The sequence below is a fragment of the Odocoileus virginianus genome, chromosome 18 (assembly GCF_023699985.2).
Source record: "Odocoileus virginianus isolate 20LAN1187 ecotype Illinois chromosome 18, Ovbor_1.2, whole genome shotgun sequence".
Taxonomy (NCBI): Eukaryota; Metazoa; Chordata; class Mammalia; order Artiodactyla; family Cervidae; genus Odocoileus; species Odocoileus virginianus.
Window position 1 is genome coordinate 53,254,915 of NC_069691.1, and position 25,129 is coordinate 53,280,043.

The 25,129-nt window shown below is 38.7% G+C and overlaps 1 protein-coding gene across 12 annotated transcripts in view; it reads left to right on the forward strand.

The window, feature by feature from the left end:
• Positions 1 to 25,129, forward strand: part of NEK1 (NIMA related kinase 1) — a 127,102-nt gene that overhangs the window by 47,028 nt on the left and 54,945 nt on the right. For all 12 annotated transcript variants that reach the window (XM_020904350.2, XM_020904352.2, XM_020904351.2 and 9 more), the window contains one exon: positions 9,671 to 9,773. In XM_020904350.2, the coding sequence (XP_020760009.2) occupies positions 9,671 to 9,773 (103 nt within the window). The remainder of the gene's footprint in view (positions 1 to 9,670; positions 9,774 to 25,129) is intronic.

Sequence of the window (25,129 nt, forward strand, 5' to 3'; positions counted from 1 at the left end):
ATTCTGGTGGCACTCAAGTTTTAATATGTAAAGTTCCTTTTTTAAAAAGTATGCATATTCAACTTTTTAGATTTTCTTCTATAAAAATATTCTGGTAAAGGAACAACAGATACCATTTTATGAAAATTTAATTTGTCATTTTTACAGAGAATTTTTTTGTGATAAAAATCTTTATGGTTCTCCCAGTTATAAAAGATTATTAAAAGGTAATTGAGCAGAGATAAATAACTGAGGTTGATATAAATTACTATTATGAATTATGTACCATAAGCTGAAGTATTAAGCTAGTTGTAGATACGTCACATTTTTTGAGAAAAGAATGCTACAGACTTACACATGTGCATATTTTTTACAAAATAGTAATGAAGATTTTGTGTGAGGTTTTTATCCTGGGGTATTATTGGTCTTTCTAGTATATAATTTGTATGGCTTTGTTTTAATTTTAATCAAATCTCCTAAAATAAATGTGTATAGTGTAAAAGAAAATAGGGAAAGTTGTGTTATGCTTCTTCACACTGTTCATCTTCCAGCACATTTCTTGATTCTTCACAGTTGGAGTGGCAAGTAAGGGACTGGATTGTTGCATGTGCATCAGGCTCCCATATAATCTTGAAATATTTACACATATTTACACTTGAGTTTCAAATTGTCTTCAATGGCTGTATATCTCAGTTACTTCTGCCCCTGGAACACAGCTTCCATTCAGGCTTTATTTGAGTTTCATTATTTTAATTTTCAGCTTTTAAACCATCTGTGGCTGTGGAGATCCTCTACTATTTCCTTTCTGCCAGCTTGGTGGGCTTAGCATTACTCAGACACATGGTATACATTTTCTTATATTGCTTTGAACCTGTCTTTATAGATGATAGATATTATTTATTGAACACTTACTATAAATCAAGTTATATTTATTCACCACAGCATCCCTTTTAATTAGGTATTACTCTTTTAATCAAAATGAAGAAACTAGGACCTGCAGAGATTTAAAACTTGTGCATGCTCAGGCCACTAGTAAGCAGTAGAGGTAGAATTTACACTAAGTGTGTCTCCATGTAGAGTTCAGCTCCTTGAACACTGTTGTGTTCAAGGGACTTCTCAGCTTCTTGAGATACTACTAGTGAACAGGTGAAACAGTTATTGATTTCCTTGGTTGTAAAATTTCTAAATAATGGATACATTAATGATTATCCATGATCTCAAATACTGAATGAACTTTCGTGTATACTCATTGAATTTTGTTTTATTTTTTTCTGAGAACATGAAAGAATTGGTAAAAAAATAACTGGAGATCATTAAGTATATAATTTTCAAGAGGAAGATTCTATAAATTAAACTAGTTTTCTCCATGTTGATTATAGGCAAGACTACAGATAGAGCCTGCAAACATCCCTAAAGGAAACAGTCATCACTGCAGTGCAGTATAAATTCACAGAGAATAGATTCTGTCAGATACAGTCTTTGTTTCTTCTTAGAGTTATAGACTGGAACTGTGGTTCTCAAACTGTGCTGAAGCAACCTGTAGCATCACAGTGCCTTGGATATTTCTCAGTTTTGAGGGACACACAGCTGTATCTGTCAAAGTGTAGACCATAGTGTTAGCAGCGTTGACCTAACTAGTCATTGACTGGAACTGCTAGGTATTTCTGTTGGTCTAGAGGCATTGTGAAAATTTTACTTAGATACCTAGTAGAGTATACAAACCAGTAGGATACATCTTATAATTTCATACAGCCATGAAATTAAAAGATGCTTGCCCCTTGAAAGAAAAGCTTTGACTAACCTAGACAGCACATTAAAAAGCAGAGACATTACTTTGCTGACAAAGGTCCATCTAGTCAAAGCTATGGTTTTTCCAGTAGTTGTGTATAGCAATGAGAGTTGAACCATAAGGAAGGCTGAGTGATGAAGAATTGATGCTTTTGAACTGTGGTGCCGGGGAAGACTCTTGAGAATCCCTTGAACTGCAAGATCAAACCAGTAAATCCTAAAGGAAATAAATTCTGAATATTCTGTGGAAGGACTGATGTTGAAACTCCAATACTTTGGCCCCCTGATGCGAAGAGCCGACTCAATGGAAAAGACCCCTATGCTGGGAAAGATTGAAGGCAGGAGGAGAAGGGGACAACAGAGGATGAGATGGTTGGATGGTATCACTGACTCAATGGACATGAGTTTGAGGAGGCTCAGGGAGATGGTGTAGCACAGGGAAGCCTGGCATCCATGGGGTTGCAAAGAGTTGGACACCACTAAACCACTGAACAACAACAAGGATACGGTTGCCGGGGGGTCTCAATTAGACAATGTAAGGTGAAGAAATACAAAGAAAGGTTGTTAGGTACATTAGTCATTGGTTAAGGAATTATATTCAGAGGATGCTGGTTAATATTTTGATGTTGTCCAAACTTAAAACGTTTCAGAAGCATGTCCTCTTGAAAGTTTTCATTTTTAAGGAGGACATAGAAAAAATACTCACAGGATATAATCATCATATTTCCAGAAGACATGAAGTGAAGAGAAATAGTAAATATGTTGTATGTCTCCCCCAGTTCGAATATTGATTCTTTTGGCTTGAACTTTGTTGTGTCATTGACATTACAGAGCATTTTCTCCATACTGTCATAACTTCCGTTTTTATAATTTGTATGTCGTTGGCATACGTGGTCAGTTCTTTTCCCTGACCAAACTGAATCACAAACTGAAATCTGTAGTCCTCTAAGACTCTTTAATATTTGTCATATTTTTGGTAGCCTATATTTGCTTCTTCCTTCTTTATTGTGTTATTTTTCTTCTTCCCTTTTTATCAGTAACTTTAAAATCATGACATCTGGTCCCATTACCTCATGGGAAAAAGATGGGGAGACAGTGGAAACAGTCAGACTTTATTTTTGGGGGCTCCAAAATCACTGCAGATGGTGACTGCAGACATGAAATTAAAAGACGCTTACTCCTTGGAAGGAAAGTTATGACCAACCTAGATAGCATATTAAAAAGCAGAGACATTACTTTACCAACAAAGGTCTGTCTAGTCAAGGCTATGGTTTTTCCAGTGGTCATGTATGGATGTGAGAGTTGGACTGTGAAGTAAGCTGAGTGCCAAAAAATTGATGCTTTTGAACAGTGGTGTTGGAGAAGACTCTTGAGAGTCCCTTGGACTGCAAGTAGATGCAACCAGTCCATCCTAAAGGAAGTCAGTCCTGGGTGTTCATTGGAAGGACTGATAGTGAAGCTGAAACTCCAATACTTTGGCCACCTCATGAGAAGAGTTGACTCGTTGGAAAAGGCCCTGATGCTGGGAGGGATTGAGGGCAGGAGGAGAAGGGGACGACAGAGGATGAGATGGCTGGATGGCATCACCGACTCGATGGGCATGAGTTTGAGTAAACTCCGGGAGTTGGTGATGGACAGGGAGGCCTGGCATGCTGCGATTCATGGAGTTGCAAAGTCAGACATGACTGAGCGACTGAACTGAACTTGGCTAGTCCAACTTTGCTTATATCCTTGTCTTAATAACACACCTCCTCCATTAGCTTTAGACTTTAGTTTTTACAGCACTTTAAGTTTCACAGCAAACTGGGGTGGTGTAGAGGTTTCCCATATGCTGCCGGTTTACTCTTGTCAGCTTCTCCCACCAGAGTGGTTATTTTGTTACAACTGGTGAACTTAGGTGTTCAGTTAGCTTTTAGGATGAGAACCTCAGTCATGTGAGACCATCTTCTGAAACCTTTGAGTGCCTGTTTTGTTCTTTTATTTTGAGTGTCTAACATTTGTACTTTACTGAGCTTTTACTTTCCCAAGCCCTTTTCTCTGTATTATTTTATGTGAGTAAAGCTGACAACAGTTCTGCTTCCTCTGATAGACATTATGGCGCTGAAACAGAGGAAGAAGCTTAACGAATACCCCTCAGTGTCCTTTTTCATTTCGTTAACCCTGTACCACCTCAATTCTTCTATGCCATATTGACTCATTTTTCGTTACTCAAATTATGTCTGTTACTTAGATTGCTGCCTATTTTCATGTTTTCACCTCTTGAAATAATTTTTAATCATCCTTCAAAACTTTTAAATTTCCTTTATCAGTAAAGGTTTTGAGTCATGGATATGAGGTATCTTACCCAGATCCACTTATACATGCATTTGTAATAAGATGGCAAATAAGTTACTCCTTTTTTTCTTGTCAAGATAAAAAGGAGTTTTAGCCTGTTTTGACATCTGTATTCCACTTTCCAAATTCTTAAGTTCTTAGTATATATTGTGGCTTATACAATATTTATATTAATCATTCCTTTACTCTTAATCTATATTAGTGTTCTACTAATTTTAAGTGGTATAATTTTGGAACTTAAGAGATTGTCTGTTTAATTTGTCCAAAATAGAATATGCACATGTAAATTCTTAATAATGTTTAATGAAGAGAATGACTGTAAAGAAGCTCATTGATTTTTTTTTCCTCTATCCCTCGGAACCTTGTACACATATATAATTTGTGTTCACAGTTCAGTACTGTTTCACTACATCAGTTTGGTATAAGAATATGAGTATGAATTCTTCTTTTTGGTATATATTAAGTAGTAAATGGAAATGCATTTGAAAAATGAACACAGTATAGGTTTCTAAATATTATAAGGAATCATAGACTCAATTATAAACTAGTTTTGTCCTCTGTTAATAAGGTGTGTTACTATACAGTTAGCAAAAGCAAGACCAGGAGCTGACTGTGGCTCAGATCATGAACTCCTTATTGCAAAATTCAGACTTAAATTGAAGAACGTAGGGAAAACCACTAGGCCATTCAGGTATGACCAAACTCTGATCTGTTATAATTATACAGTGGAAGTGACAAATAGATTCAAGGGATTAAATCTGATAGAGTGCCTGAAGAACTATGAACGGCAGTTTGTAACATTATACATGAGGCGGTGATCAAAACCATCCCCATGAGAAGGAAATGCGAAAAGGCAAAATGGTTGTCTGAGGAGGCCTTACAAATAGCTGAGAAAAAAAGGGAAGTGAAAGGCAAAGGAGGAGAGGAAAGATACATCCATCTGGATGTAGAGTTCCAAAGAATAGCAAGGAGAGATAAGAAAGCCTTCCTCACTGATCAATGCAAAGAAATAGAGGAAAACAATAGAATGGGAAAGACTGACGATCTCTTCAAGAAAATTAGAGATACCAAGGGGACATTTCATGCAAAGGTGGACACAGTAAAGTGCAGAAACGGTATGGACCTAACAGAAGCAGAAGATATTAAGAAGACGTGGCAAGAATACACAGAAGAACTATATAAAAAAAGATCTTCATGACCCACATAACCACGATGGTGTGATCACTCATCTAGAGCCAGACACCCTAGAAGGCAGAGTCAAGTGGACCTTAGGAAACATCACTACGAACAATGCTAGTGGAGGTGATGGAATTCCAGTTGAGCTATTTCAAATCCTAAAAGATGATGCTGTGAAAGTGCTGCACTCAATATTCCAGCAAATCTGGAAAACTCAGCAGTGGCCACAGGACTGGAAAAGGTCAGTTTTCATTCCAATCCCAAAGAAAGGCAATGCCAAAGAATGTACAAACTAATACAGAATTGCACTCATTTTACACACTAGCAAGATAATGCTGAAAATTCTCCAAGCAAAGCTCCAACAGTACATGAATCAAGAACTTCCAGATGTTCAAGCTGGATTTAGAAAAGTCAGAGGAACCAGAGATCTAATTGCCAACATCCATTGAATCATAATAAAAGCAAGAGAGTTCCAGAAAAACATCTACTTCTGCTTCATTGACTATGCCAAAGCCTTTGACTGTGTGGATCACAGCAAACTGGAAAATTCTTCAAGAGATGGGAATACCAGACGACCTTACCTGCCTCCTGCGAACCTGTGTGCAGCTCAAGAAGCAGCGGTTAGAACCAGACGTGAAACAACAGACTGGTTCAAAATTGGGAAAGGAGTACATCAAGGCTGTATATTGTCACCCTGCTTATTTAATGTATATGTAGAGTACATCATGTGAAATGCTAGGCTAGGATCAAGATAGCTGGGAGGATTATCAATAACCTCAAATATGCAGATGACACTACACTTATGGCAGAAAGTGAAGAGGAATTAAAGCGCCTCTTGATGAAGGTTAAAGAGGAGAATGAAAACGCTGGCCTAAAACTCAGCGTTCAGAAAACAGATTATGGCATCAGGTCCCATCACTTCATTGCAAATACGGGGAAACAGTGGAAACAGTGACAGACTTGATTTTCTTGGGCTCCAAAATCACTGTAGATGGTGACTACAGCCATGAAATTAAAAGATGCATGCTCCTTAGAAGAAAAGCTATGACCAACCTAGACAGCGTATTAAAAATCAGAGGCATTACTTTTCTGACAAAGGTCCGTCTAGTCAAATCTATGGTTTTTCCAGTGGTCATATATGGATGTAAGATTTGGAGTGTTAAGAAGGCCAAGCACTGAAGAATTGATGCTTTTGAAGTGTGATGTTGGAGGAGACTCTTGACAGCTCTTTGAACTGCATGGAGATCAAACCAGTCAATCCTAAAGGAAATCAGTCTTGAATATTCATTGGAAGGACTGATGCTGAAGCTGAAGCTCCAGTACTTTGGCCATGTGATGCGAAGAGTTGACTCATTGGAAAAGACCCTGATGCTGGGAAAGATTGAAGGCACGAGGAGAAGGGGACGACAGAGGATGAGATGGTTGGATGGCATCACCAACTCAATGGACATTAGTTTGAGCAAGCTCTGGGAGTTGGTGAAGGACAGGGAAGCCTGGCCTGCTGTAGTTTATGGGATTGCAAAGAGTTGGACACGACTGAGCAACTGAAAACAACAAAATTGCTTTGATAGATTTTTATGTGTTGGACTAACCCTGCATTCCTGGAATTCTGTTTTATACATTTTTATCTTCAGAGACAGATACATTTTGGGCAATAGTTGATACTCAATGATAAATAAATGAGAAGAAAAAAGAAATAATAGTAAGTAAAAATCACTACAGGTTTTAAGTTTGTGATTGAAAGCAATGGATTACGTGTACCTGATCATTTAAACTAGTTTAGGAAAAGCCATTCAATAAAACAGAACTGAAATAGATTACATAAGTAAATAAAATAGTTCTATATATACATAAATGGTGTGAACATTCTTTTAATCAAAGCTGTTATGTGTGTGGTCATGTTCTTATTAAAATAATTTGTTTCTGCTAAAGTATTTGAATTATTTGATTCAGTGAATGAGATCAGTCAGTGAATATAAATTATCGTATGTCAGTTGAAGCCCCACACTGACAGACATTGGACATACTATCTTAGGATGGGAAATCAAGCATAAAAATGTTACCAATGTTTTACTTCTATAAAGGTTAAAAGGTGAAGTCAGTTCAGTCAGGATACAAAGCAGAGATTCTGTCTTAATTGTGTGCAGTGGTATAAGCATCCAGGACTTCTCAGAAGAGCCTTATCAATAGACACAGTTTCAGGTGACATGTCTGTGTATCGTACTGTTTGAAAGTTTATCTGCCCTCTTTAGGCCCAGTCTTATATAAATGAGGCTGTAGCAGACCAGAATACAGCCTTGCCTATATATATGAAGGACATTTTCCTAGCCACAGCCATCAGAGAAGAAAAAGAAATAAAAGGAATCCAAATTGGAAGAGAACTAAAGCTGTCACTGTTTATGGATGACATGGTACTATACATGGAAAGTCCTAAAGACACTACCAAAAATCTCCTAGAGTTTATCAGAGAATTTGCTCAAGTTTCACTGCAATATTAGTGACCAGGAAAGGCTCTTAACCAGGTATAGAGATGATCTAATCCTAGGAGATTCCGGTGGTGAAATTTCACAAGAATCTCTTTTAAGCACTACATAAGTTAAGTGAATTTTAGGCCATTATCGTCCATAGCTTTATGGTGAATCAAATTTAAAAATTTTACAGCTTATTTTCACATTTCAAATTTTTATATATCTCAGTTCAGTTGACCCTTGAGCAATACAGGTGTTAATCTGCTTATACTTATAGTCATCCCTCCATTCTGAGGTTCCCCTGCATCTGTGGATTCAACCAACTATGGACATGTTGTTTAGTTGCTCATTCGTGTTGGACTCTTTGCAACCCCATGGATTGCATCACGTCAGCCTTCCCAGTCCACCATCTCCCAGAGTTTGCTCAAACTCAGGTGCATTGAGTCAGTGATTGCCATCCAACCACAGGATGCCACATGTAGTCCTGTAATATTTACTGTTGCAAAATACCCACAATAAGTAGACCCACGTGGTTCAAACTTGTGTTCAGTGGTCAATTGTAATTGTTAAAATATAAAAGAAATGACTGTTTGGGGTATGAAAATCAGAAATGTTTATTGGAAGAGAGAAGTCATTATCTCATGTATTTTTCTGAACATAATTATGGTCCTAAACATATGGTCCTACACTTTAGGAAGTTGGTGTGCTTTCATAGCCAATATCCAAGATGCACAGCCAATAACTTCCTGATCTTTCTAGATGTTCAAAATGTTACTTTTTTTTAAATTATGAAAGTACAACACATTTACAGGCGACTTGGAAAATACAGAACAAAGTTCCATATGCGTGTGTACATGCTCAGTTGTCTCTGACTCTTTGTGACCCCAGGGACTATAACCTGCCAGACTCCTCTGTCCATGAGATTTTCCAGGCAAGAATACTGGAGTGAGTTATTGTTTCCTTCTCTTGGGGATCTTCCCAACCCAGGGATCAAACCCGTATCTCCTGTGTCTCCTGCATTGCAGACATGTTCTTACCACTGAGCCATCAGGGAAGCCCTATAAAACATACTGTTTTAACCATATTTAACTGTACAGTTCTGTGTCACTAAGTACTTTCATGTTGTTGTGCAACTCTCACCATCATCCATCTCCCGAATTTTTACCTTCCTAAACTGAAATTGTGCCCCTGTTTAACACTAACTCCCGACCCCCAACCCCTGGCATCTACCAGCGTACTTTCTGATTCTGTGCTTTTGACTATTCTTGGTACCTTGAAGTATTACTGATATTTTTTTCATTGTTGTCTAAGCCCAACATGTTTATATTCTTTTGTAGTTGTCAGAGAAAGTTATAGAAACATAATCAGAAAAGATTGGAAAAAAAATGCGCCTTTAGATTTTTCCCCTAATCTGTCCATTTTACTTTTTAATAGTTGTGACATACAAGGAATTCAGATTTCATTTTTTACCCTAATTTTTAAAATTCACACAAACTTTTCATTATTTTTGATGACCTTTGAAATTGCTACTTTGCAGCTTTAATCTTTTCTACTGATCAGTATATTTGATGGAGAGTTCTGAAATAAGCTTAACTACTTGGAAACTATGGACAGTCTTCTATAAGTATGGTCTGAAATAATTTTATTGTGTCTTTAAGTAGCATAGATTAAATGAACACAAAAGAAGATTTGTTAAGATTTGGTATAGTAGCATAGATTTTGCCCCTTTTTAAAATAATAATGGCTGATTTAGGTAGTTGATTCTGCTATGTAGCTATTGAATCACTAAACAGGAAGACTTGACTTCATATCAGTCTTCATATTTTGCAGATATTTCTAAAGAAAATATTTCCATGTAATTTTAAACTTCTTGTAATATTTGATGTTCAGAATTTTTAGTTTTGCTGTTTGTCCAAATTCCTCAGGCAGAAGGGGCAGCCAGCTATGGAAAGAGCAAAACAAGTAGAAGAGTTTCTACAGCGAAGACGGGAAGCAAAGCAGAACAAAGCTCGGGCCGAGGGGCATATGGTAGGATTTTGTTTTTGAGATTTTTGAACATAGTATTCAGAGTGAAGGTCTGAAACAAGGTAGGTATAAATAACAGGAGTCACCATCCTTTACAAACACTACCTCTGAACATTTGCAGAGTATTAAACCTCTCTTTGTGCTATTTCTTTTATGCCAAGTGTGAAGTTCTGTTGTTGCCTTAGTTCATTGAAAGTTCATAGCTGCATTCTTCCTTTTAAAAGAGTCAGAGTAGGTATAGCAACCCAGATATTTATGTTAAATAAGTTCTTACATTGCTTTTTTTGGCCCTAGATGCTTTTTGTTTTAAATACTTTAGCGAAGAATTGTAGAAGAAAAATGAGAAATAAACATTTGGATAAATATACATGTAACTATGCATTTATTCAAAAGCAAATTAGGACCAAATGTATTTTAAAACCTCTAATTATTCAGTCAGGTAACTGAATAAGTCATGCATTCAAGAAAATACAAACGGTTTTTAGATGATCATTTTAGTAGATGTTGGTTTTGACATGCAGAGGTACACAATGGCTTTTCACCTTTTGTCCACAGAACAAATGGTGATTGTTTCTGTCAACTCAGCACCCCGTGAAGCAGCACGCTTATGTAGGAAATAGGTCAATTGTATAGTTAAATGTTTTTTTATACTTACATCTTCTATAAGTTCATAAGTAACATCATTACGAGTTAATATAATTATTCCAAAATAGGATATTTTTTCTTTGAAATAATAATATTGAAAAACAGTAAATTTTTTAATGATTACCCTTTATATTTTCAACACCCATCAGCTTGTTTTTCTAGTATCTGTAATTAATCTGTATTTGTATCCTTTCTGTGGACAGAAGAGAACCTGCTTTGTTTTCTCTTGCCCCATTTCTCCCATGTTAACAGCATCTGGGATTTTAGTTACAGATATTAATTAGAAATATTTTCAAATGGTTATTAGACTTAGCAAGATTTACACATCTCTCACCTCAGAACTGTTCCTTAAATCTCCTGTCCTCCCCTGCATTTATCGGCTTCATGATGGAGACGACTCTTGGAACTTTTCAGAGAGAAATTGTTGAAGATTTGTTGAAAATGTACTTATTTTGTCTTCACACTTAAATGTTTATTTGTAGTAGTGGTCTACTGGTGAATTTGCTTAGCATTTATATGTCTGAAAAAACATTTTGCCTTCCATTTTGAAAAATATTTTTTCTGGAAATAGTATTATAGGTTGAGAGTTCTTTCTCTGTTCTTTAAAATGTTTCTCCACTTACATCCTGGCAGTCCTGTTCTGACCAGAAGTCTGCTGGCATTCTTACATTTTCCTCAGTGTTTGAGGTGTCTTTTCCTCTAATGGCTTTTAACATGTCCTCTTTATCACTGGAAGTGAATTGATTATGATATAGCTTGGTATACTTTTCTTCATGTTTATTTTGTTGGGGTTCATTGAGCTTCTTGGATTTGTAGGTTTATAATATCAGATTTGAAAAAAATTCAGCCATTATTTCTTCAAAAATTTTTTTTTGTTCTACTCTTCTTTCTCCTCTGGGTGTTCAGCATCTATACATCAGCTCATTGATGCTCTGTGTATCTCTTTTTGGTCCTTTTCCTATGTTTCATTTTGGGTAGCTTCTGTTGCTAAATCTTCAAGTTCGCTAGTCTTTTTGTTTGGTTTTTGCAGTCTGCTCTCCTTTTAATCCCATCCAGATGTGTATTTTTAAGATAGTTTCTTTTCTCTTAAAGTTTATTTGGATCATTTTTATACTTTCCATGTCTGTCTTTATAATACTTAGGCTTTTCTCTCCTTTCTTGAACATGTGGAATGTAATTATTATAGCCTTCTTAATCACCTTGTCTACTAATTCTGCTCTCTGTGTCATTTCTGAGTCTGTTGGCTTTTTTCTCCTCATTTTGGTCATCTTTTCCTGCTGCTTTACCCACCTGGTAATTTGTGGTTGGGTGCCAGGCACTGTGTCTTTTATCTTGGATGTTTTGTTTAACTGTGTGGAGACTTTACTCTGGGATACAGTGTTGTTAATAGCAGTGTGAGTCTTTCAGGGCTTGCCTCTAAGCGTTGCTGGGCAGGTGGAGCACAGCCTTTGATCGAGGACTCACTTGGTTGTACCACTGAGTGCCCTTGTGCTGTGGTACTGTGTGGCGTCCTCCAATGCTCTGTTGACCTGTAGGCCTTTCCAGTCTGCCTGTTGGAAGCGTGGTGTGTTCCCAGCCCTCAGTGAGCCTGAGGAATTGGTGTCTTGCTCAGTTGCTCATTTGTGTCTGACTCTTTGCGACCCCATGGACTGTAGCCCGCCAGGCTCCCCTGTCCATGGGGATTCTCCAGATAAGAATACTGGAGTGGGTTGCCATGCTGTCCTCCAGGGATCTTCCCAACCCAGGGCTCGAACCCAGGTCTCCTGCATTGCAAGCTGATTCCTTACCATCTGAGCCACCAGGGAAGTCCAGGAACACTGGAGTAGGTAGCCTGTTCCTTCTCCAGAGGCTCTTCCTGACCCAGGATTTGGTGAGGTCAGATTAACTGCCACTCAGCAGGAGACTCAGAGGAAACCTCTGCAGCCCGCAGCACTCTCTTCCTGCAGGTGTCAGTGCTCCTCCACCTCCCGCACTCTGACGGCCCTTTCCTTGGCTCAGGGATGCCCTCTCCCTGTGCTGCAGCCTGGAAGTGGGCAGTGGCTGAGCTTACCTCACTTGTCCTCCTCTCACAAGGATCACCGTCTTGTGCTGCCTGTTTGCCCGTGTTTGAAGATCATCGTTGCGTATACTTTGTCCAGTCTCTCCTTGTTGAGGTGGGAGGGCACATCCGGTCTGTGTTACCAGCTGCAGCTGAAGTCTTGGATGGTGGTTTGCGGGGTGAAGAATCCAGGTCGCAGACTCCCCCAGACCACACTAAAGCTGCTGCCTTATCAGCATCTCACTGTGACTCATGAGCATGGGGACGATGTTCTTCGTGCTCCTCTGTAACCGTGCATCTCTGAAACCATGTAGGACTGTTTTTTTCTACCTTTCATATTCTGAAATAATCACTTGAGTATTTATCAGTTTGTTTTTTTTTTAATTGACCTGACTTGCTAATCACATGCTCTCATCTGAACACTCACCTTCAGTTCTGGTACATTCTCAGGTTACCATTTCTTCAGGTATTGCTGCTCCTCCTTTTTTTCTTTGACAAAGCTCCTATTAAATGAATAGATTGGAACCTCTGCATCAGATGTCTTTTTTTCTGTTCTTCTGTTTCTTTTTTTAATCCCTTCCTCCCTTCTTATTGTTTTGGAAGGTTTCCTAGCCCAAATTTCAGTTTGTAACACATTCTTTCATTTTGTCTGCTCTGCTCTTCAGCCTATCCAATGAGATTCTCTTAACTTTAGAAACTTGTATTTTCATGTCCATGAAGCTACTTACTTTTCCTTGAAAGCTCCCTGATGATGTGCTCATTTCTCTCGTAGTACTCTAGGTATTGCTGCTCTCTTGGCAGTGTCGGTGTCTTCAGTGTTTAAGTCTGTGCCCTCTTTCATGGTACTGGTGTTCCTTGCATGCTTGGTGTTCTTGCTGGTGTATTCATGTATGGGGCTCTCTGTTTCACTCGTCACTGCCTCTGTCTGGGTGGGCCCCTGGCGAGATGGTACATACTGCTCTGCCCAGTTTTCCGTCAGAGTAGAGGCCAGGTGGGACACATTGCTATTCTGCCAAGCAAATCCCTGGCAGCTTATTTTCTGGGCTTTGGAGAAACCCTTCCTTCCTGATGTCACCAATCACCTGGAGCACCAGCCTGGCCTTTCCCTTCAACTCTCTTGTCATGAGTGTCTTCAGGGAGCTGCAGGGGAGAGGACAGCATACCAGGCGAGCTCTTTGGAAGCATGTTGCCCCTGGCCCCTTTACACCCCCACACTGAGGCCTCGCCCCACATGCTGTGCTCGTGTCACTTGTCATAAACCCATGTGTGTACTTGCCTAACCTCTGGGTTCCTTCCGTTCTTGAAACTGCCAAGAGCTTTGCTTGTTTTTGAGTGCTGATATGCATTCACTTAACACAGCAACTTCTCTAGTCTAGAATTTTGCAGGAAGAGAGGCCATGGTGTCATTCTGCCATCTTGCAGTCAAAAATTATTATTTTCATTTTGTTGTGTTATTTTTAAAAATGTGCTTTAGGGACTTCCCTGGTGGTCCAGTGGTTAAGACAGTGCTATAACTGCAGGGGACGCAGGCTCAGTCCCTGGTCTGGGAGCTAAGACCCTACATGCTACATGGCCAGTTAATAAATAAATGCATCCAACTAAATCTTTAAAAAATTTTTGCTTTAGAGATAAGTGATTTTTATATGACTTTTCAAGATTCACTTTTTAACCTACTCTAAATTTCTTTGTTCCCTAGGTGACTATATATATATATATATATATATATATATATACACACACAAACATACATAAAACTAGAAAAGTGAAGAGCTTTTACTTTTTGGTGTATTTGGGTGTGTGCATTGTATATTACTTGTTTTATTCACTAATTAAATAACAAAGGCAGTGTGTTAAACACTTTGGGGACTGTAGGTTAATTAACTGAAAACCACTAAATTAAAGCTTAACCAGACATAGTTTGTATCTGGAGTAGTTTAGAGTTACGAGTTAGACAAGAACATGTACACTGGAGCCCAAGCCAGAGATCCAGGAGCAAGGGCTGAGTGGGGAGAAAAGGTCTCGCAGATTTTAAGTTCTAAATTGAAACATTTTTATGATGAGATAGAGGGCCTATTTAAAATTGATCTCTCCTTTTCCATGCTCTGTGACAAATTACTGTAAACCTAGGAGCCTAAGAGCAACAAAGATTTATGACCCACTGTTTCTCCAGCCTAAGACTCCAGCACATTGTGGTCGTCCTCTGCCCCTCCTCTCCTGAAGCTCAGGTAGCGGTGTCAGCGGCTGTGCCTTCATGGTGCCAGCAGGCCGTCCCTCCCTCTGCTGTGGGAATCAGGCTGTTGGAGAGATTGACTGAGACCATGCTCAGTTGTTTGCCACATAGCCCCTTCATCTCAGCAGCAAAGAACTCCATGTGCATCACCTCCCCGCCTCCTGCCTCTTCAACCAGCCAGGGAAACTCGGCATTTAATGGTCAACCCACTGTTTTAATGCCACTCATCCCATTTAATGTGACTCAGTCCTGGGGGTACACCCCATCATATTCTGAGCCCTGGGGCTCGGAACCTGTGCAGGGCTTGGAATCCTGGGGAGTGGGTGAATGTCAGGAAACCTTGGGAGCCTTTTCCAAGTCCTGCCCACCATGGTCGCTTTGCCTTTGACTTTAGAGACTCTGTCACGGACAGGCGATGAGGTGAAGTGGAGGAGCTGACTTTAGCGACACACTTGAGGGAGAGCACTACCCAGGAGTCCAGACAGAGCTCTGTAAGAAATTGGTTTATTAACATGAAGTTTAAATACAGTGATATTCACCAGTGTTAGATGTGTGTCTGGATGGGTGTTAACAAGAGTATGTAGTCATATAACCCCTGCCGCAATCACGCGATAGCGCTGTTCCATCATTTCTTAAAAGGTTCCTCCTCTTAACCATCAGAAAAAAAAAAAATTGAATGTGATATGATGGATGACAACTAAACTTACCATAGTGATCCTTTCTCAGTGTATGTGTATATTAAATTATGTTGTGCACCTTAAACTAATGATGTTATATGGCAGTTTTATCTCAATAAAACCAGGCTTCCCTAGTGGCTTAGATGGTAAAGAATCCACTGACAATGCGGGAGACCTGAGTTCGTTCCCTGGGTTGGGAAGTTCCCCTGGAGAAGGAAATGTCATCCTGCTCCAGTATTTTTGCCTGGAGAATCCCATGGACAGAGGAACCTGGCAGACTACAGTCCATGGGGTCACAAAGAGTCAGATGCGACTTAGCAACTACACACACATCTCAACTATACAGGAGGAGGAAGTTTCTTCCTGCCTCTTTGCAGTCAGTCTGCTGCCAGCCATAGGCAACCACTGATCTTCTTCCTGTCACTGTGCTCTTCTTTCTTCTAGAATTTCATATAGAAATATCTTATAGTATGTAGGGTTTTGGGGTGGTGTGTATCCTTAGTTCTTTTTTATTCCTAAGTCATATTCCATCATGTGAATGTACCTCAAATTGTTTATTCAATCCTCAGTTGATGGACATTTGTGTGGTTTCTAAAAGAGATGGTTTGAAAACTCTTGGGAGTCACTGAACTGACTAGCCCATGCTCCTGGGAGCCCTTCTTTCTGAGTTGGCATATCCCTCTCTATTATGTGTAACTCAGTAACATTTTTACACTCAGGTTTCTGAATGCTGCTGGAGAAAGTGACAGCTGTGATGGCTAGTGTTAGATGGGTTTATGGCCTCTGGTTTCAGCAGAAGTGTGGTCCTTTTCAGTGCTCCGTTAAATCTTCATGGTCAGCAGCGTCTGCCCTTGTCTGTTTGCTCAATGATTTTGTCCTTCTTCCTTCTCTGTGAAGATAATCATTACAGAGAAAGTTGGCTTATGAACCCCACATTTCATCAGATTTTCTGCCTCCATACTTAAAAATGAAGTGAAAGTCGCTTAGTCGTGTCCAACTCTTTGCAACCCCATGGACTATACAACCCATGGAATTACCTAGGCCAGAATACTGGAGTGGGTAGTCTTTCCCTTCTCCAGGGTATCTTCCCAACCCAGGGATTGAACCCAGGTCTCCCACATTGCAGGTGGATTCTTTACCAGTTGAGCCACAAGGGAAGTCCAAGAATACTGGAGTGGGTAGCCTACCGCTTCTCTAGCAGATCTTCCCAACCCAGGAATCGCACCAGGGCCTCCTGCATTGCAGGCGGATTCTTTACCAACTGAGCTGTCAGAGCTATCCCTCCATACTTATAAATTTATCTACAATTGTACCCAGTATTTCCTTATCTCAGAGGAGGATATAATTTCTTCTGTTCAAAAGTAATCTTCCCATTCCATTCTATTTGATGATTATAAGGCTACTAACTGTTGACATTGGTCAATTTACTGGGTGCTTACTATGCCAAAGAATGCTCAAACTACCACACAACTGCACTCATCTCACACGCTAGTAAAGTAATACTCAAAATTATCCAAGCCAGGTTTCAACAGTACGTGAACTGTGAACTTCCAGATGTTCAAACTGGTTTTAGAAAAGGCAGAGGAACCAGAGATCAAATTGCCAACATCCGTTGGATTATTGAAAAAGCAAGAGTTCCAGAAAAACATCTACTTCTGCTTTGTTGACTATGCCAAAGCCTTTGACTGTGTGGATCATCACAAACTGTGGAAAATTCTGAAAGAGATGGGAATACCAGACCACCTGACGTGCCTCTTGAGAAGTCTGTATGCAGGTCAGGAAGCAACAGTTAGAACTGGACATGGAACAACAGACTGGTTCCAAATCGGGAAAGGAGTACGTCAAGGCTGTATATTGTCACCCTGCTTATTTAACTTATATGCAGAGTACATCATGAGAAATGCTGGGCTGGAGGAAGCACAAGCTGGAATCAAGATTGCCGGGAGAAATATCAATAACCTCAGATATGCAGATGACACCACCCTTATGGCAGAAAGCGCAGAACTAAAGAGCCTCTTGATAAAAGTGAAAGAGGAGAGTGAAAAAGGTGGCTTAAAGCTCAACATTCAGAAAACTAAGATCATGGCATCTGGTCCCATCGCTTCATGGCAAATAGATGGGGAAACAGTGGAAACAGTGAGAGACTTTATTTTTGGGGGCTCCAGAATCACTGCAGATGGTGATTGCAGCCATGAAATTAAAAGATGCTTACTCTTTGGAAGAAAAACTATGACCAACCTAGACAGCATATTAAAAAGCAGAGACATTACTTTGCCAACAAAGGTCCATCTAGTCAAGGCTATAGTTTTTCCAGTGGTCATGTGTAGATGTGAGAGTTGGACCATAAAGAAAGCTGAGCACCGAAGAATTGATGCTTTTCAACTGTGGTATTGGAGAAGACTCTTGAGAGTCCTTTGGACTGCAAGGAGATCCAACCAGTCCGTCCTAAAGAAGATCAGTCCTGAATATTCATTGGAGGGAATGATGCTGAAGCTGAATTTCCAATACTTTGGCCACTTGATGCGAAGAACTAACTCAATGGAAAAGACCCTGATGATGGGAAAGATTAAAGGTGTGAGGAGGAGGGGACGATAGAGGATGAGATGGTTGGATGGCATCACCATCTCAATGGACATGAGTTTGAGTAAACTCGAGGAGTTGGTGATGGACAGGGAGGCCTGTCGTGCTGCAGTCCATGGTGTTGCAAAGAGTCGGACACGACTGAGCGACTGAACTGAACTGAACTGAACTGAACGGAACTACTATGTGTCAGGCATAGTTTTGAGTTCTCTACCTGGATTAACTTCTCACAGCAGTGCCCTGAGGTGGGTTCTGTAGTGTTCCTGTATTATATCTCACTGAGGCAGAAGTAGAGAAGCTAACATGACAGTTTGGGTTTTATAGTGACTGAATGGTAGATTATGTGTTTAAATACCATGGTCTGACTGTAGAACCCATGCTTTCATGGCTTTATTTTCTGTGCCATACTGTCTGTTTACTTGAGGGTCCTTCTTAATCCATCACTTGTTTCCTCTCTCTCCTGATCATTTCCTTCTTCCCTGGTGCCCTCCCATAGCCTATAAATAAATTCATGTTTCTCACATTCCTGCTCCTCCTTCCTCTTCAGAGCCAGCCCCTCAAAGGAATGAAGCACTACTCCTGATTGTTGCTCACCTGGTATTCAGAATCCTGTTGATATGGAAGTTGTCACTGTCCATCTTCTCTGATATAATATAGTATTTTCGATCTTTATCTTATTTGACCTTTCTGTGACATTTGGTCTCATGAGTTACTGCTTCTAAACTTCTTCACTACCTTCTCTGGTACCAAATTCACCTTGTTTTTCTTTCTCTGTTTTTTTGTTTCTTAATACATTTTCCTACAGGATTCTTTTCAGCTCACTTTTTAAAGGCTGATATTTTCTGGGGTGTTCTGTCCTTGGTTATTTTCTCACTATAATTAATACCCTGCGGTGATCTCATTCTACAAGGGACCAGTGACTTCACAGTCTGTTTCAGTTACTCAGACTACTCTTCCTTTTTTTTTTTTAATTATCAACTAGCTAGTGGTAGAGCTGCGCTAAAATGTAATTCTGTGTTATGCTGTCAACCCCAAAAAGTAGGAATACATATACTCTGATAAAGGGATAATGAGGCAAAGGGTGGCTATGGGTGAGGCGTGGGTGAGGTTTTAGAGGGCGACTGTCTGAGCTATTTATCCCTTTTTTATTTTCCAAATGAGTTTCCCATTTTAATTTGTTATAATGCATTACATTTGAAAATCTTGAGGCATGTATTGAAAACTCTGTCTCTGTGCTTTTCTGATTCTCTCTCTCCTTTATAACAGTCCCTAGTTTGTATCTCTTTTTTTCCAGCTCTTGCTTTCTTCAAGTTCAATATTTTACATTTTTATGAAGTATAAATATTATGTGGTCAGGGGCTGTTTTGGAATTTCTTTTATTTGTTATCTCTGCAGAATTTCAGACTTTTGAAAGGGCTGAAGGCTTTGTAAACCATGGTTGTCTTAGTATGGAGCTTAAAGGAATGGCTACTTTCTGGTTAATATTTCATTTCTTTCTCCTGCACCTATCTCATCTCCCCCAAACAATTAAGAAATGGCCCAGAGGTCCTATTCATAGATCTTCTCCATCCAAATAGGAAAGAGAAATAGCAAGGAATAGCTAGAGTGGTTCCACAACTCTGCACTTAATGACTGCTTGTAAGAAATACTTAATATGTAAAGACTTTTAAATAGTTTTTGGTAGAAAAGTTCAGAATCTTTTAATTAGCGCATGTATATCTAGAATAATGCATTTAGAGCATTTTGGCATGGTTAAAGTTTTTATTTCTTAAAGGATATCTATCCAAATCATTTTACCTGCACTCTTCTAACTTCTATCATGTCTAGCTGCCTTCTGGACATCATTTCCTGGGTAGATACATTGGCACATTATTTTTAAAATTTCCTTTTATTATTTAAAGTATAATACAATAACTTTCTTATACTACTTTCTTACAACTTTTTAATAATACAATCACTTTCCTTTTATTATTTAAATTATAATACAATAATGGGTTTGCCTGTGACTCAGCTGGTAAAGAATCTGTCTGCAGTGTGGGGGGAGACCTGGGTTTGATCCCTGGGTTGGGAAGATCCCCTGGAGAACGGAAAGGCTGCCCACTCCAGTATTCTGGCCTGGAGAATTCCATGGACTGTATAGTCCATGGGGTTGCAAAGAGTCGGACACGACTGAGCAGCTTTCACTTTCACAATAACTTCAACTTTGTTTTTCTTCTCTAGTTCTATGAATTTTAGCGCAAGTATAAATTCACGTACCCACCACCATAGTCAGGATATAGAAGAGTTCCTTCATCCCAAAACTCTTTTGGTGTCTCTCAGCATAGTCATGCTGTCCCTACACCATCAACAGCCTGGCAGCTATTGTCTGTTCTCCATGACTACAGTCTTGTCTTTTCAAGAATGCCTTATGTGGTATATATGTGTGGTATCAGTTCAGTTCAATTCAGTCACTCAGTTGTGTCCAACTTTGCAACCCCACGGACTGCAACCAGGCTTCCCTGTCCATCACCAACTCCTGCAGCTTGCTCAAACCCATGTCCATCAAGTCGGTGATGCCGTCCAACCATCTCATCCTTTGTCGTCCCCTTCTCGTCCTGCCTTCAGTCTTTCCCAGCAACAGGGTCTTTTCCATTGAGTTAGTTCTTCGCATCAGGTGGCCAAAGTATTGGAGTTTTCAGCTTCATCATCAGTCCTTCCAATGAATATTCAGGACTGATCTCCTTTAGGATGGACTGGTTGCATCTTCTTGCAGTCCAAGGGACTCTCAAGAGTCTTCTCCAATACCACAGTTCAAAAGCATCAATTCTTCGCTGCTCAGCTTTCTTTATAGTCCAACTCTCAAATCCTTAAGTGACTACTGTAAAAACCATAGCTTTGACTAGATGGATCTTTGTTGGCGAAGTAATGTCTCTGTTTTTTAATATGCTGTCTAGGTTGGTCATAACTTTTCTTCCAAGGAGTAAGCATCTTTTAATTTCATGGCTGCAGTCACCATCTGCAGTGATTTTGGAGCCCAGGAAAATAAAGTTTGTCACTGTTTCGCTTGTTTGGAAAGTATGAAAAGGCAAAAAGATATGTGTGGTATATATAATGATATATAAACCTTATTGGTTGACTTCTTTCACTCACCTTAATCATTTTCATCCAAGTTGTTGCATTTATCAGCAACTTTTTCATTTATTTTTGAGTGATTTCCATTTTATGGATGTGCTATGGTTTGTTTATTCATTCACTCATTGAGGGACATTGGGGTTGTTTCTAGTTTTTGATGATTGTAAGTACTGCTGCTTGTATCATTCATTTACAAGGTTTTGGACAAGTGTTAAGTTTTTATTGGGTAAATACCAAGGAGTGGGTTTACTGGATCATAAGGTAAGTGTATATTTAACTTGGGTTTTCAAAAAAGTCAAACCACTTGCTGGAGTACTTGTACCATTTTCCCTTCCTACCAGGAGTAAACAAGCATTCCAGTTGTTCTGCATGCTCATCAGCATTGGGCATTGTCACTATTTTTTTATTTTGGCCATCTCATTATGTATAGGGGTATCTCACTGTTGTTTAATGTGCATTTCTCAAAATGTTAATGATGTTGAATTCCTTTTTGTGTTCTTATTTGTGATCCTTATATCCTCTTTAGAGAACTGTCTGAATAATTTGTTGATGTTGATTGATTGTTATTGTTTAGCTTTGAGCGTTCTTTATATTCTGGATAAGTCTTTTATTGGGTAAGTAACTTGCCAGTGTTTTCTTCTAAGTGGTAGTTTGCCTTATCATTCTCTTAACAGTATTTTTCACAGAACAAAAAGTATTAACTTTGATTAAGTGTTTTCAGATTTCTGGTTTATGGATCATGCTTTTGGTATTGTGTCTAAAAACTTTCTGCCTATCCAACAGTCATAAAGATTTGCTCCTACTTAAAAAAAATTTTTTTTGTAGTTCTACTTTTAACCTTTAGCTCTATGATCCATGATGGATGGATGTTTCCATTTAAAAAAAAGAAAATGTTTTTATTATGGTAAAATACCCAAAACATAAAATTTTCTGTCTTAATCATTTAAAAATGCACAATTCGGTAGCATGAGGTACATTCACAGTGTTATCTTCTTTCTGCTTGATTTCTGTTTATTTTGCTCTTCTCTAGTTTTTAAAGGTTATATAGCTTAAATTGCTGAGGGTGAGACTTTTCTTCTTTTCTAATATTGGTAGTAGATGCTATAAATTTCCCTCTCAGCACTGCATTTCACCCACAAATTGTGCTGTGTTCTGTTTTCATTTTCATTCAGGTCAGAATTCATTCTGATTTCCTTTAAAATTTCTCTTTGGCCTGTGAATTACTTAGAGATGAGTTGTTTAATTTCCACGTTTTTGGACATTTTCCTAATTTTGCCTGTAACTGTCTCCTGGTTATATTTTATGATCAGAGGACATACTTTGTCGAACGTCAGTCATTTTACATTTGTTAGGATTGTACTTTGACCTAGGATGTGATCTATTTTCATGAATGTTCCATATGCACTTGAAAAAAATATGTACTTTGCTGTCGTTGGGTGGAGTGTTGTGTGTTTCAGTTAGACACAGTGGTGCTTTTCAGTACTTCTTGATCTGTGCTGACACTATGCCAATATAATGTTTGATACTAAGGTAGGAGAGTTGAAGTCTTCAAATATAATTGTAGATTTATCTGTTTTTCCTTTCAGTTCTGTGAGGTTTTCCTTTCTATTTTTTTTTTTTAAAGCATGTGCACATTTAGTATTATTGGGGCTTTTTGGTGAATCGACTTTTTTATTATCAAAATACAGCCTTTTCGTTCCTTGTATTAGGCTTTTGTTTTTGTTTTTCTGTGTTACAAATTAGTATAATTTAGTGGCTTTTAACAAAGCAAAATTGAACACAATGCTCATCTGCTTAGAGTTAATCAATGGTTGCCTGGTGTTTATAGGGTAAATTAAACCTGAGTCGCTTCCTACGAGGCTTCTATCCTTTGTCTTTCTTATTGCTCTTGATTCTCCTGTTCCCTTCTTCATCCCTTCACTTCAGCATTACCAGACTTTGCAGTTCCCTGGTGGCACTGTTTCTAGTTTTTGCCTGAGAGTCCATCTCATTTATCTTCGTGGAGAGACCTCATGGTTCCTTTCTGTTTCCTTGTTGATTTGTGGTTTGTGGCTGAAGATGTGGTAGAGATTCCAGGGCAAGAGTAAATATGCTTTTACTGCCACTGTGTTGGTTTCCTGCTTAGGAAGGGATGGTGGTTAACTGTAGAAACAATTACTGTTAATTTGTGCAGCATCTTAGTTTACGTAAAGCTTTCTGATTCTGTGACCTTCATGTATCTTCATAGAGTACATACTCCATTATTGCTGTGAGAAAACTGTTGATCCTGTGCTGCAGGTCTGTACTGCACATTTATGTTGCATAGGCTGAAACAGGGAAACATGGCCTCTTCGAAAGTTCATCAGCTCTGATGAATGAGCTGGGGAGTCTTAAGGAGGAGAGGCATGTGGCAGACATCTCAGGGAGACTTTTGCAAGCTGCTCTGAAAACAGTCAGGAACCTGGGCGCATGAGGTGCAGTAAGTCAGCCCTGCATCTCATGCAAGAAACCCTCCTTAGCCCAGCAGTCTTGATGCTGGAAAGAGCTGCTTAATGTAAATCCCCACATTTTGTAGTAAAGAGTGAAAAAAAACACTTTTTTGGGACTTTACCTTGAAAAATGCAATTTAAAAATTATTTTGTCTTATATTTATCAGAAGTTTGTATATATTTGTAAGTCCATATTAATTCTGAAAGTAACTTGAGAAGGATTATAATTTTTCAGATAGAACTTTATAATGAATAATATATGTATTTTATCAAATCCAAGTTACAACTATAAGGCATAGTGTTATATATAATTAAAAGAGGAAAAAAAAGTTGCTGATTTAAGTCGATACAGTGCTTTTTTATCACTTAAACTTTTTGTTTTATACTTGTTGAAATAATTCTTAGATTTTTTCATTACATTATACTTGAGCATTCGTAAAAAGGAAAATGAATAAAATAAATTGGTAAGGGTGTTCATTCCTAAATCTACTTTACATTGATAATTTGTTTTTCCAGTCATTCCTTTTTAAAATTAGGGTCATTGCTGTTCACGTTTTCCCAAATATTAAACTCTGTACAACCACGTGCACTGAGATTTCAGCATTTCTTGAAAGAGGACCGAAATTTTGTTTCTGGGATTTTCTTTCAAGAGTCAGCAAGCTTTGGTGATGCTGCTTTCTTGCTGTCATCAGAGGGAATCAGTGGAAGGTCTTCAATAATTACTAGGCTCCTGTTTCCTCTTGGACAAGCCACTAAGTGAATTTTTTACTTGAAACTGAGGAACTAAGGTTGCCCAGTTATGACACCAAGAAAAAAGAAAACTAATGAAGTTCATACGTTTACACCTATGTTATAACTGCTGCCTGGCCCACAGATCATGAAGATGCCATTGATTATAAGATGCACCCCATTTCAGAGATGTTAAAATGTGAAAAATTTTCACGTTAGGATAGATGAAAGATGGTGTACCCTTCACTTCAAAATTTCTGTATGGTTTACTTTTATAACTGTATTATGAAAGAGGGCGGTTTTTTTTTAAGAGGGTGATTTTTTTACAGAAATGGTTGAGATTTTAGCAGTTCTCCAGAGATCATTTCTGAATTTTTTAATTCCAGTAATATTTTGAAGGACCACCATCATAATTCCTTGCAGTTTTTAAAAATTCACATAACTTATTCAACGACTGAGTATTCGTAAATGGTTTTTCATGTAACTTGAACTATTTTCCAGCATCGTTATCATTATTTTCATGAAATCCTTTCATCTTTTGCAAGTTTTATAATTTCCTTTGTCAGTTTGTGTTAGATATGCATTATATTGTCAGATATGAATGGGAAAGACTAGAGATCTCTTCAGGAAAATTAGAGATACCAAGGGACTATTTCATGAAAAGATGGCCACCAATAAAGGTCAGAAATGGTATGGACCTAACAGAAGCAGAAGCTATTAAGAAGAGGTGTCAATAATACACAGAAGAACTAAATGAAAAATATTTTCACGACCCAGATAATCACGATGGTGTGATCACTCACCTAGAGCCAGGCATCCTGGAATGCAAAGTCAAGTGCAGCTTAGAAAGTTATCACTACGAGCAAAGCTAGTGGAGGTGA